Source organism: Leucoraja erinacea, chromosome 26 (assembly GCF_028641065.1).
Source record: "Leucoraja erinacea ecotype New England chromosome 26, Leri_hhj_1, whole genome shotgun sequence".
NCBI lineage: Eukaryota > Metazoa > Chordata > Chondrichthyes > Rajiformes > Rajidae > Leucoraja > Leucoraja erinaceus.
Window position 1 is genome coordinate 22,351,992 of NC_073402.1, and position 12,697 is coordinate 22,364,688.

At 40.3% G+C, this 12,697-nt stretch overlaps 1 protein-coding gene across 1 annotated transcript in view; it reads left to right on the top strand.

The window, feature by feature from the left end:
- wdtc1 (WD and tetratricopeptide repeats 1) overlaps positions 1–12,697 on the top strand; it is a 41,785-nt gene that overhangs the window by 15,830 nt on the left and 13,258 nt on the right. The window contains exons 6-10 of the mRNA XM_055656388.1: positions 1,213–1,400; positions 5,342–5,524; positions 7,717–7,811; positions 8,651–8,766; positions 9,827–9,899. Of these exons, the coding sequence (XP_055512363.1) occupies positions 1,213–1,400; positions 5,342–5,524; positions 7,717–7,811; positions 8,651–8,766; positions 9,827–9,899 (655 nt within the window). The remainder of the gene's footprint in view (positions 1–1,212; positions 1,401–5,341; positions 5,525–7,716; positions 7,812–8,650; positions 8,767–9,826; positions 9,900–12,697) is intronic.

Consider the following 12,697-nt stretch of genomic DNA (forward strand, 5'->3'; position numbering starts at 1 on the left):
GATGATGGACTGGGCAGTGGTCACAACTTTCTGCATTTTGTTCCGCTCCTGGATGTTTAAGTTGCCGAACCAAGCCACGATGCAGCCAGTCAGCATGCTCTCTACTGTGCACCTGTAGACGTTCGAGAGAGTCCTCCTTGACTTACCGACTCTCCATAATCTTCTCAGGAAGTACAGGCACTGATGTGCCTTCTTTATAATAGCATCAGTGTTCTGGGACCAGGAAAGATCTTCGGAAATATGCATGCCCAGGAATTAAATTTTTTTTACCCTTTCCACCATCGTTGATATAAACGGGTTTGTGGGTCCCTATTCTACCCCTTCCAAAGTCCACAATCAGTTCCTTTGTTTTGCTGGTGTTGAGAGCCAGGTTGTTGTGCTGGCACCATTTGGTCAATCGGTCGATCTCACTTCTATACTCATGACTCATCACCATCAGTGATTCGTCCTACAACAGTGGTGTCGTCGGTGAACTTGATGATGGAGTTCGCACTATGTCCGGCCACACAGTCATGATATTGATTGTACCTTCCAGTATGTACCGATCTACGCGGTGTCCACTTTTTGCTTCCGTTTCAATTAAGCAGCTGGTATATTTTTGTACAGAAGTAGCATGGGTGAGATCTGTAGGGACAGAATAAAACTTCACCTACACAGTCTTCTCAAAGGCTCCCAACATGAATACATATTAGGACAAGATTAGAGTAAAACCTGAGCGGTCTCTGCACAGACTCATCAAATAATCTCTGAGGTTTTGAAATGCAGTTGCTATTTTGTAGATCCATAATGGCAATTGAAAGAAATAAGGCTCTGCAACTAATGAAGTGAATAATTCGATAATTATGTCGAGTAACATTTGCTGAGTGGAGAACGTTGTGCAAATTGCGAGTTGGTTTGAGTGGTCCAGATTGTAACTGTCACAAACTCTCATTAAATGTATGTCCTGCATACTGTAGCTACAAGCAAAGTTAATGACAAAGATTGGTATTCATGTAATTCTGGGTTGACGTTCTATTTTTGGTATTGCGAAAGTATTGGCAGTGGTCACATTGTGAGCAGCTGGTGAGGATGGTTTGATCATTTTGTGCTTGTCTGGAAAGTAATTAGTCAGATTTCAGGGTCTTTTGGCCAGGATAATTATCTATGTTGAATGCACTGAATATCTCTTAATGGGTGAGTAGTTTGCTATATTTGTTACTTTTTGTATTCCAGTTCCTTCCTCACTCGAATGATCGCACACTGATTACCGGGGCTGCTGATTCCAAGGTGCATGTCCACGACTTGAATGTTAAGGAAACTATTCATATGTTTGGCGAGCACACCAATCGTGTGAAGCGAATTGCAGCAGCTCCCATGTGGCCCAACACGTTCTGGAGTGCAGCAGAAGACGGAACAGTGAGGTATTTGTTGGAGCATTGGCTCGTGCCTCGTTCAGGTTGCATCTTGTACAGTCATAGAGCAATACAACACAGAAACGGGCCCTGCAGCCACCCATTTACATCCCACGGGGTCTGTGGGACCCACAGGGGTCCCAATCGTGATCCCAATTGCTCTGATCCTACAATTATCCCCATCATAGTTGTGACTGACAGGCCATTCGGTGCATTGTTTATAACCATATAACAATTACAGCACGGAAACAGGCCATCTCAGCCCTACAAGTCCGTGCCGAACAACTTTTTTCCCTTAGTCCCACCTGCCTGCACTCATACCATAACCCTCCATTCCCTTCTCATCCATATGCCTATCTAATTTATTTTTAAATGATACCAACGAACCTGCCTCCACCACTTCCACTGGAAGCTCATTCCACACCGCTACCACTCTCTGAGTAAAGAAGTTCCCCCTCATGTTACCCCTAAACTTCTGTCCCTTAATTTTGAAGTCATGTCCTCTTGTTTGAATCTTCCCTATTCTCAAAGGGAAAAGCTGATCCACATCAACTCTGTCTATCCCTCTCATCATTTTAAAGACCTCTATCAAGTCCCCCCCTTAACCTTCTGCGCTCCAGAGAATAAAGACCTAACTTATTCAACCTTTCTCTGTAACTTAGTTGTTGAAACCCAGGCAACATTCTAGTAAATCTCCTCTGTACTCTCTCTATTTTGTTGACATCCTTCCTATAATTGGGCGACCAAAATTGTACACCATACTCCAGATTTGGTCTCACCAATGCCTTGTACAATTTTAACATTACATCCCAGCTTCTATACTCAATGCTCTGATTTATAAAGGCTAGCATACCAAAAGCTTTCTTTACCACCCTATCTATATGAGATTCCACCTTCAAGGAACTATGCACGGTTATTCCCAGATCCCTCTGTTCAACTGTATTCTTCAATTCCCTACCATTTACCATGTACGTCCTATTTTGATTTGTCCTGCCAAGGTGTAGCACCTCACATTTATCAGCATTAAACTCCATCTGCCATCTTTCAGCCCATTCTTCCAAACGGCCTAAATCACTCTGTAGACTTTGGAAATCCTCTTCATTATCCACAACACCCCCTATCTTGGTATCATCTGCATACTTACTAATCCAATTTACCACACCTTCATCCAAATCATTGATGTACATGACAAACAACAAAGGACCCAACACCGATCCCTGAGGCACCCCACTAGTCACCTGCCTCCAACCCGACAAACAACCATCCACCATTACCCTCTGGCTTCTCCCATTCAGCCACTGTTGAATCCATCTTGCTACTCCTGCATTTATACCCAACAGTTGAACCTTCTTAACCAACCTTCCATGAGGAACCTTGTCAAAGGCCTTACTAAAGTCCATATAGACAACATCCACTGCTTTACCCTCGTCAATTTCCCTAGTAACCTCTTCAAAAAATTCAAGAAGATTAGTCAAACATGATCTTCCAGGCACAAATCCATGCTGACTGTTCCTAATCAGACCCTGTTTATCCAGATGCTTATATATATTATCTCTAAGTATCTTTTCCATTAATTTGCCCACCACTGAAGTCAAACTAACAGGCCTATAATTGCTAGGTTTACTCTTAGAACCCTTTTTAAACAATGGAACAACATGCGCAGTACGCCAATCCTCGGGGACTATTCCCGTTTCTAATGACATTTGAAATATTTCTGCCATAGCCCCGGCTATTTCTACACTAACTTCCCTCAATGTCCTAGGGAATATCCTGTCAGGACCTGGAGACTTATCCACTTTTATATTTTTCAAAAGTGTCAGTACTTCTTTTACTTTGAAACTCATAGTATCCATAGCTACTCTACTAGTTTCCATTACCTCACATAATTCAATATCCTTCTCCTTGTCTATATTTCGTTGTCTAAATGCATTTAGTTGTCTCTGTACTGTACACTGACAATGACAATTAAAATTGAATCTGAATCCTTGGTGAATACCGACGAAAATAAATTGTTCAATATCTCCCCCATCTCTTTTGGCTCTGCAGATAACTGTCCACTCTGTCTCTCCAATGGACCAATTTTATCCCTCGTTATCCTTTTGCTATTAATATAGCTTTAGAAACCCTTTGGATTTACTTTCACCTTACTTGCCAAAGCAACCTCATGTCTTCTTTTAACTTTTCTAATTTCTTTCTTAAGATTCTTTTTACATTCCTTATACTCCTCAAGCACCTCATTTACTTCATGCTGCCTATAATTATTGTAGATCTCCCTCTTTTTCTGAACAAGATGTCCAATTTCCCTTGAAAACCAGGGCTCTTTCCACTTTTTACTGTTTCCTTTCAACCGAACAGGAACATTAAGATTCTGTACTCTTAAAATTTCCCCTTTAAATGTCCTCCATTTCTCTTCTACATCCTTCCCATAAAATAAAATGTCCCAGTTCACACCTTTTAAATCATTTCGCATCTCATCAAAGTTAGCCTTTCTCCAATCAAAAATCTCAACCCTAGGTCCAGTTCTGACCCTCTCCATAATTATATTGAAACTAATGGTATTGTGATCACTCGAAGTGCTCTCCAACGCATACCTCGTCCCGTCTCATTTCCTGTACAGGAGGTCCAACACTGCCCCTCCTCTAGTAGGTACCTCTATGTACTGCTGCAAAAAACTATCCTGCACACATTTTACAAACTCCGAACCATCCAGCCCATTTACCGAATGTGTTTCCCAGTCTATGTGTGGAAAGTTGAAATCTCCCACAATCACTACTTTGTGCTTACTACTAATATCTGCTATCTCCTTACATATTTGCTCTTCCAATTCTCGATCCCCATTTGGCAGTCTATAATACACCCCTATAAGTGTTGCTACCCCTTTCCCACTTCTCAGTTCCACCCAAATAGCCTCCCTAGATGAGCCCTCCAATCTATCCTGCCAAAGCACTGCTGTAATATCTTCCCTGACTAGTAATGCAACACCTCCACCTCTTGCCCCTCCAATTCTATCACACCTGAAGCAACGAAATCCTGGAATATTTAGTTTCCAATCACAGCCCTCCTGCAACCATGTTTCACTGATCGCCACAACATCATACTTCCAGGTGTCTATCCAGACTCTAAGCTCATCCACCTTTCTTACAATGCTCCTAGCATTAAAATATGCACATTTAAAAAACCCCCCGCCTCTTATTCTCTGTTTATTTCCTTTTTTTTTTCTCCTCTTGTGCCCGAGTGCTTCCCTTTTCTGCTTCCTGCCTCCCATTCTGTCTACTAGCTTTCTCTATTTGAGTCCCTCGCCCCAACCATTCTAGTTTAAAGTTTCCCCAGTAGCCTTTGCAAATTTCCCCGCCAGGATATTGGTCCCCCTCGGGTTCAAGTGCAACCCATCTTTTATGCTGCTTTTGCCTCCACTTACAGCTGTTATCTTTATAATTCACCACACGTGCAGTTTTAAGAAAGTGTGTTTTGGCTTCATTATGCCTTTGCAGTGATTAGTTTCCATGTCTTCCCGATCACCACTTGACAGATATTTTCGTTACACAATCAAAAATCAGAATGTTTTCAGTTGGAGATATGCCAGTTCCACACCATGTAGGCCCCTTTCAATCCTGAAGCAGCTTTCATTCCGTGCCTACAACAGGAATATCCCAAGACTTCCACTCAAACGTAATTAGAACAAGCCCAGAACCTCGAAAGAGATAACAAAATAGTCGGACATCTTAAGGGAAGGGTTAGAAACGGAGGGATTGAAGGCAATTTGAAGCATGAACAGATGAATGCATGCCAAGCAATAAAAGAGCTATTGATAAGAGAGTACAATTCTAGGCACAAGTATAAAATCCAGAAATCTTTGCATGGGAAGGATGAAGCTATGACCTGATAGACCTGATAGTGTACAAGCTACCTTTGCGTCACATTAATATGCAGTTAATGTATTTCTATTGTAGACAGTATGATCTAAGGGAGAGCAGCAAGCGCTCGCAGATATTGGTGGATCTCACGGAATACTGCGGACAACATGTGGAGGCCAAGTGCCTGGCCATTAATCCTCAAAACAACAACTATCTGGCTGTCGGGGCAAGTGGGCCCTTTGTGCGTGTCTATGACGTTCGCATGATTCACAATCACAGGTAAATACAATGAAGTAGCTGGGATAATGAGATTAATATTTGATTCAACTGCTTAAATATTGTACATTTTGAGATCCTGCCTGAGGTGGAACCCATTCTTCACAGCTGGTATGACTGTTTTTTACCACTGTCCTAACATCACTCTTGGAGGTGATAAAAATTTGGGTTGCGCAAGATCTGCCTGTGAATGTCCATCTTTTACAGAACAGAAAGGATTCAGTGGCATGTTTCATTTAGGGTTAATCCTGTAAAATAATAAGTTATTCTGAAATTAAATGAGTTAGTTATGTAAACATACTCCATTCTCCTCAAGGAATCGCCAGATTGCCTCGGTGCTCTTTTCACAGGTATATTGTCTCCACTCCCCAGTTCTTCGGCCTGCCTTGGACGGTCTGTCATTAATTTGAAGGCAGAACCTGTTTCTTGTACCTGTGTGGCTAGATTTTGGTTTTGGAGCACAAGCTGCCTTTTTGCTTCGTTACAGAGACAATACTGGAGCAGAGAATCACGTTTAAGCCGAATGTTGTCCTCACTGAGAGCTGTGCAATATAGATTTTTTACTGAATTCAGAAAAATCTCATTCGGGTTCAGTAATGTTTAAGCAAGATTATTATTTGCCCAAAATGGATCAAGTAGTACGTAATAACACCAAGGCTATATACATGTCACCAGCTCAATTTTCAACAGAAAGGTTGGCAGTTCTGAATAATACATTTCATTTTTGTTTTAGCTTTGCACAGTTTTAGTGAAATGTCTTGAAACTCCAATCTCGCTTATCTTAGTTTCAACATGACTCCAACAAAATCCCACTCTTTTTATGTCATGCTTTGGGGATTAGTAAACTATCATGTCTGTTCTTAATGACAACGTTTTTCTCCTGCGGGCATGAACATTGAATTCTCCCAATTTTGTTACACCTTGCTGTCTCCTCTCAGCCCTCGGGCTCCTCCTCCTCCTTTTTCCTTTCTTCTCCCCCACCCCCCATCAGTCTGAAGAAGGGTTTTGGCCCGAAACGTTGCCTATTTCCTTCGCTCCATTGATGCTGCTGCACCCGCTGAGTTTCTCCAGCATTTTTGTGAACCTTCGATTTTCCAGCATCTGCAGTTCCTTCTTAAACACTTTCCTTTCAGTTGGTCAATTCCTAAAAGACACATTTTCAAGATGAATTCCTGCTAACTCAATCAATGCTTCTGGAAATCCCTTTACCCCTTATATGTACATTCTTAGGAATATAACGTCCTACTTATCTAGCATGCCTGATAGTGAACCTGTAATAAACAAGCTAGAATGTGTTCCTACCAGGCACTTGTTGCAACTGTTGTCTCCTTAGAAAATCTGTTTCTGTCCTAATGCAATAGTCCTTTGACTTTAATAATTCATTGTTGGTTGATGGTCCCATTAATTACATTCAGTAGAATAGATAAGTAACAAATGGGTCTCCAGTGTAAGTATTAATACTGATATGTAATCCTTTTTATTCAGCTAAAGCAGGCCATAGTCTTTATTTATTTACTAATTTCCTTTTTTATTTTGTAGAATTCTTTGCCATCTGTACAATCATTAAAATAACCCCAAACTAGGACCCTTTTATGTTGAGTAAAAAGCAAGCATTTAACAAAATAAACGCTGAGAGTTTATTATACCTGTGTGTATGTGTGCGTGTATATGTTTTGGCTCGGCTTTTTGAGCAGCATAGTCAACCACTACAAGGGATTGCACAGATCAGCATAATGCGGGGACTATGTAGAAGCACAGCTGTAATTTCTACATGATGAAACCAAAATGTATAAATGGCCTTTAATAAAATCTGACAATGTGCACTTTAACCACATACAATTTTTTTTCTATTACAAATCTCAAATTGTGGAGTACAGAAGCAAATAAATAAATGATGGGTCTTTGTCCCAAACATTATGGAGGGCACTGTAGGTAGAGGAACTTTGCATGTCAGGCAACATTTGTGGAGGCAGAGATGTGATGAATGTTTTCAGTCGAGACCCTGCATCAGCGACAGGATTAGAAGAGTGAATGGGATAACAATGCTTTGCCTTGCATTGTGTTAAACATCCGATGTTGTTGAGACCGCACTCCACCAGGCCAGAGGAAAGTATTCTTCTGCTTTCCCTGCCTTGTTCCGTCTGCCCCTCTCTCTCCAACTGGTGTGTGCAATTTTTTCTTGTTTCTGTTTATAGAAAAGCAGTAAAACCGAGCTCAGCGCCTGGAGTGCAAACATTCTGTGACAGGTACAAATCTGTGCCAGATGGAGCTGTTCAGTATTATGTAGCAGGTACGCACCATGCAATTTCCTTTTCCATGTTTCCAAGATTTTGATTTGATTAAAAGATACATTAATATCTGATTATTTTCTGGTAAACATTAATATCTGATTATCTGAACCATTAATATATATATATTAAAAGCTAATATCTGACCCATCAACACCTGATGGGTCCTAGAGATATTTATTCGGAAATATCAACCTCAAGATGAAACTAAGGCAGATGGCAGGGGGAATGCTGACCTTATGTTAGTCAGGTGAAGAGTAGCATATTGAAAAACTGTGTTTTCTTTGTAACAATAGTTTGATCCACTTGCACCTTTCTGCATTGGTGATGCATAGATTTCTTCAAGTTTAGTGTGAATCAGCATACCCTAACCGGACAGTCATTGTTAATCACAGTATCTAACCCTGTTGGAAAAGGTGACTTTCACCTATTCTGTCACATTTTTAGAGTCCACTTCATAAAACTGAGATCCTTTTACTAGTTCCATCTTTGGAATGTGTGTGATATGTTCCGAATACCACATATTACGGTATCTTTTTTGTAAACCATTCCACTGTGTTTTTAAAGAACAAATGAATGGGGGGGGAAAAGGCTTGAGAACAGCTTTTGGTGCCTGCAAATTCAGTAATGGCCCCTTTTTTTGGTTATTGCAGATGGCTGACTAATTGTTCATGTTTATTTCTGATCAAAATCCAGTAGTTCATGCTTGAATCAAGAACTAAGCTATGTGAAATCAATAGCTTCCGATCACTGAAACTTTCGACTTGCTGACTGTAGAATGATTTGCTAAACTATGCTTTTATTATGTATCCTCTGGCTAGTTCTCCCTCTTCTCCCTCAGGTCACCTGCCGGTAAAACAACCGGATTATAATAATCGACTTCGCGTGCTCGTGGCCACGTATGTGGCCTTCAATCCTGATGGAACTGAGCTCCTGGTCAACATGGGAGGAGAGCAGGTAGGAGGCTTTCAAGAGAGAGTTACATAGATCTCTTAAAGATAGAGGAGTGAAGGGATATGGGGAGAAGGCAGGAACAGGGTGATCAGCCATGATCACAGTGAATGGCGGTGCTGGCTCGAAGGGCCGAATGGCCTACTCCTGCACCTATTGTCTATTATTGACAGAGTGTAATGTCTCCTTATGTCGAAAGGCATCCCAGCAAGTGGTGGATCAATATTTAAGCCATTTGCATTGCAGCCCACCCAACACAGGATGGCTGGAGGGGTGAGGAAGACAATGAGCAGGGAACTGGAATAGAATAGAATATTATTCTTTCACCTCCAGCCAGATCCAAGCTGTGATAATGATGAGGTGGGTAACAGAATTTCACGGTTTATACTTGCATGGTGACCTGGAGATGTGTTGATGAATATTTTGTGTCTCTGAAAGGCGCTAACTAAAAGACAAACCCATGGCAAATCAGTGTATCTGACAAGCTGGGATTGTTTGTATCTTGGGCCAAAATTTACACATATAGTTGATGAGTTGTAAATTGTAATTAAGCAGAATTTTGAAATGGCAATGTGGCAACATTTGCTGCAGGTTTGTGTGACACAACTCAGTACTGACCAGTAGCAGAGATCAGTGGAAGAAAACACATTCTCAGATCCCATCCTCCGTGTTGCATCATCTTCACAGATGTGGTCTAGCTAGTAATTATAATCCCTATCATCTTGCAGTAAAATATTTAGCTTGGGGCACACTCAAAGTTTAGCACAAGTTAATTCTTGCTGAAGGTGGATCCTTAATTGGATTGGCTTTACATTATGCAATTATGCCTTTTTCTGTTAATCCGTTTTCCTTTTTTATTCCCCCGTCTAGTTTTAGAAGAACTACAGTAAAGCCAAAAAATTCCACCCATGATTCTGCTCTTCACTTGCCAAGTTGCCTGTGAAGTTTTGTTGCAATATACGATAATTTAATTAATATTTGTGTGAGATTCTTCAAAACTGGTTAGGTTTTAGAACCAAAATGCAAAGATATCTACGGCAAGTAAATTAATTTATTTTATTTGCAGGTTTATTTGTTTGATCTAACGAATAAGCAAAAGCCCTACACATTCTTGCTGCCCAAGAAGTGCCACTCCAATGGTGAGTTACCCCCCGATGTGTGATGTCTGTGGTAGGTGCAGGGATGGTGTGTCCTTTGCACCAGAGCAAGGGGTGGCTTCCATTCCTGCAAAGTCTGAGACTCTTGAGTGTGATGGTTCCTGAGATTTTCTCAGTGGCAAGTTCCGATGCAAAAACGGTTTGTGTGGATGGTGCCAAAGGATTATGATAGGATCGTGGCAGATGACTCCTTTTATTTGCCTTCCAAGTTTGCAAGAAACTGTGCCATACTTTTTTGTCACTGTAGCCTGGATCAGGCTTTGCAAGTGGATTGTAAATGTTACTATTAAGGGCACATGGCAACAATATTGCAGGAAATTTTGGAATTTGATGCATTATATCTGTCATAACGTGCATCATAGCTTTTGTGCGCTGGCTTTGTCTAGGCTGTGAATATAACGGCATTGACATTCAGCTAGCCAATTATTCTACCTTGGTGTTAGACAGTGGCACAGCAGTAGAGTTGCTGTCGTACAGCGCCAGATACTCGGGTGTTGATCCTGACTAAGGGTACTGTCTGTACGGAGTTTGTACGCTCCCCCTTTGACTGTGGATTTACCCCAGTTGAACATTCCTGATTTCATCCCACATTCCAAAGGTGTGCAGATTTGTAATTTGATTGGTTTCTGTAAATTGTCCCTGGAGTGTAGGATGGAGCTAGTGTAGGGTGATATTTGGTCAACGTGGACCAAAGGGCCTGTATCCACGTTATATCTCAAATTAAACTAAAAATACAGCTTCTTTTATCTAGGTAACCAATGAGTATCCATTATACTTCTTACTTATCCCTTGTTGGTATAATAGATGATTCTTCTCGTAGATGGTGCCAGGTTTGAACATATAACATGTGAAAAATACATGGTTGGAGACAGCACGGAAACCATTGGCAGTATACTACCAGCAGTTGCCTTTTAGTTGTTTGCTATATTCTGCCAGGGCAATGGTAAGGTGCCTGAAGTAATGATCCTGTGTACCTTTAACCTGAAATTATGAGAATACCAGGAGTAGCTAGACATTGTTAGTCTAACTGAACAATGTCAAATGTATTTTTAAGAATGCAAGATGGATATTAATATAATCGTGAAAACTGGAATGTGAGTCTAGCAGTAGTGGATATGAACAGTGATGAAGTATTGGATGAAGACACCTGTTTAAAACAATTTTTTCCCTTGAGTACTGGATTTGTGGAACAGATTTCTGGAACAAGTGTTTAATATCACTATTAACTCACTTGTTCTGGACAAATAAATAGCTTTTAAGGAGGAACTGCAGATGCTGGAAACTCGAAGGTACACAAAAATGCTGGAGAAACTCAGCGAGTGCAGCAGCATCTGGATGCTGCTGCACCCGCTGAGTTTCTCCAGCATTTTTGTGTACCAAATAAATAGCTTTCATTTGAAAACCACATTGCAAGGTGTAGACTTCCAAAGTTATAGGGCTTTGCAAGCAAATGATAATGCTGAATGGTGAGGGTTTGATAACTTGCATTCCTTGCATATTGAAGTTGTATTTTAACTTGTCAACGGAGGAGCTGATTTTATATTCAAAAGAGGATTGGAGACCCATTTCAGCTCCCATTTGGGGGGAAATTACATACCTACTAACCTTATGATTCTTTACCTGTTGCTCTTTTTGTATTCAGTTTCTGCTTATCTTTCATTTTGCATTTGCCATATGACTTTTTAATCTGGTATGTTGATACATCACTCATCTGTATCCTGTAGCAATGTTACAACATTTTGAGATTTAAAAGATCAAGTCTGCAATTTATCCCATCAGATAAAGCATAACAATAAGTTTAATTTGACACCTAATTCACTTTCATATCTCAAGTAATAAAAAAGTTATGGCCATTTTCATACTTGGAAATTAGCATCTTGTTCCCTATTGATTTTCTATGGACATAACAAAAAAGCTGTGATCGAGGACAGTCAAAAGCCCATAACCTTCTTAAAAATTAAGAGAACTGAATGAAATTTTCAGTTATCATGGATTGAACCATTCTGAAACAAATATAAAATAATCTTACTTGGAGGACCTGAAATTAAAGCATATAATTAGTTAGTTACCCAATTGTAGCTAATTCCACACTTCAATTACTAGATCTAAACATCTATCCATTTCTTAATAAATGATTAACATTTTTAAATAGCCTAAGTGTCCAAATAATATTCACAAATAATTCACAATAAAATATGATTTTTAAATCTCATTTACATCAATTAATAGGCCAAATGGAAGGCATTTAGTGTCCAATTGCTGTAAATTAAAGTCCATTTAAATCGGCTTTCTAGTGGGTTCCTGTGAACGCGCTGGTTTAGAACGTTCACATTGCAGTGGATTTGTGCCCTCAAATGCCCAGAAAAATACTGCGGGATATAAAGAGCCCAAAATGAACTATTCGCTATAGAAAACTTTATATACAGGGTTCTTAAGAAGCCCCTTTTAATGTAAAAATAAGGTACATACCTTTAATTGTTTGCTTTATAAAACCCTGGGGCTGCGAGAGGTTGCGGGTTGAGAGAGTGATTTTTAAACTACTATAACTATTATACAAGGCCATAAAAACTAATAATACCTTTTGCGACGGGGTCTATCAGCGATTTTCCGTTAATGATTTACTAGGCTGAACATTTTCGATTGCAACAGCCTAGTAGAAATCGCGTTTTAAACCCGCCCCCTCTAAACAGCGCCAAAATCACACACACGGGGCTGGGACAGATTCCCAAAGACGATTCAGGTAGGTTTTGTAACATACCTATATCCTGGGCTGCCCAGTG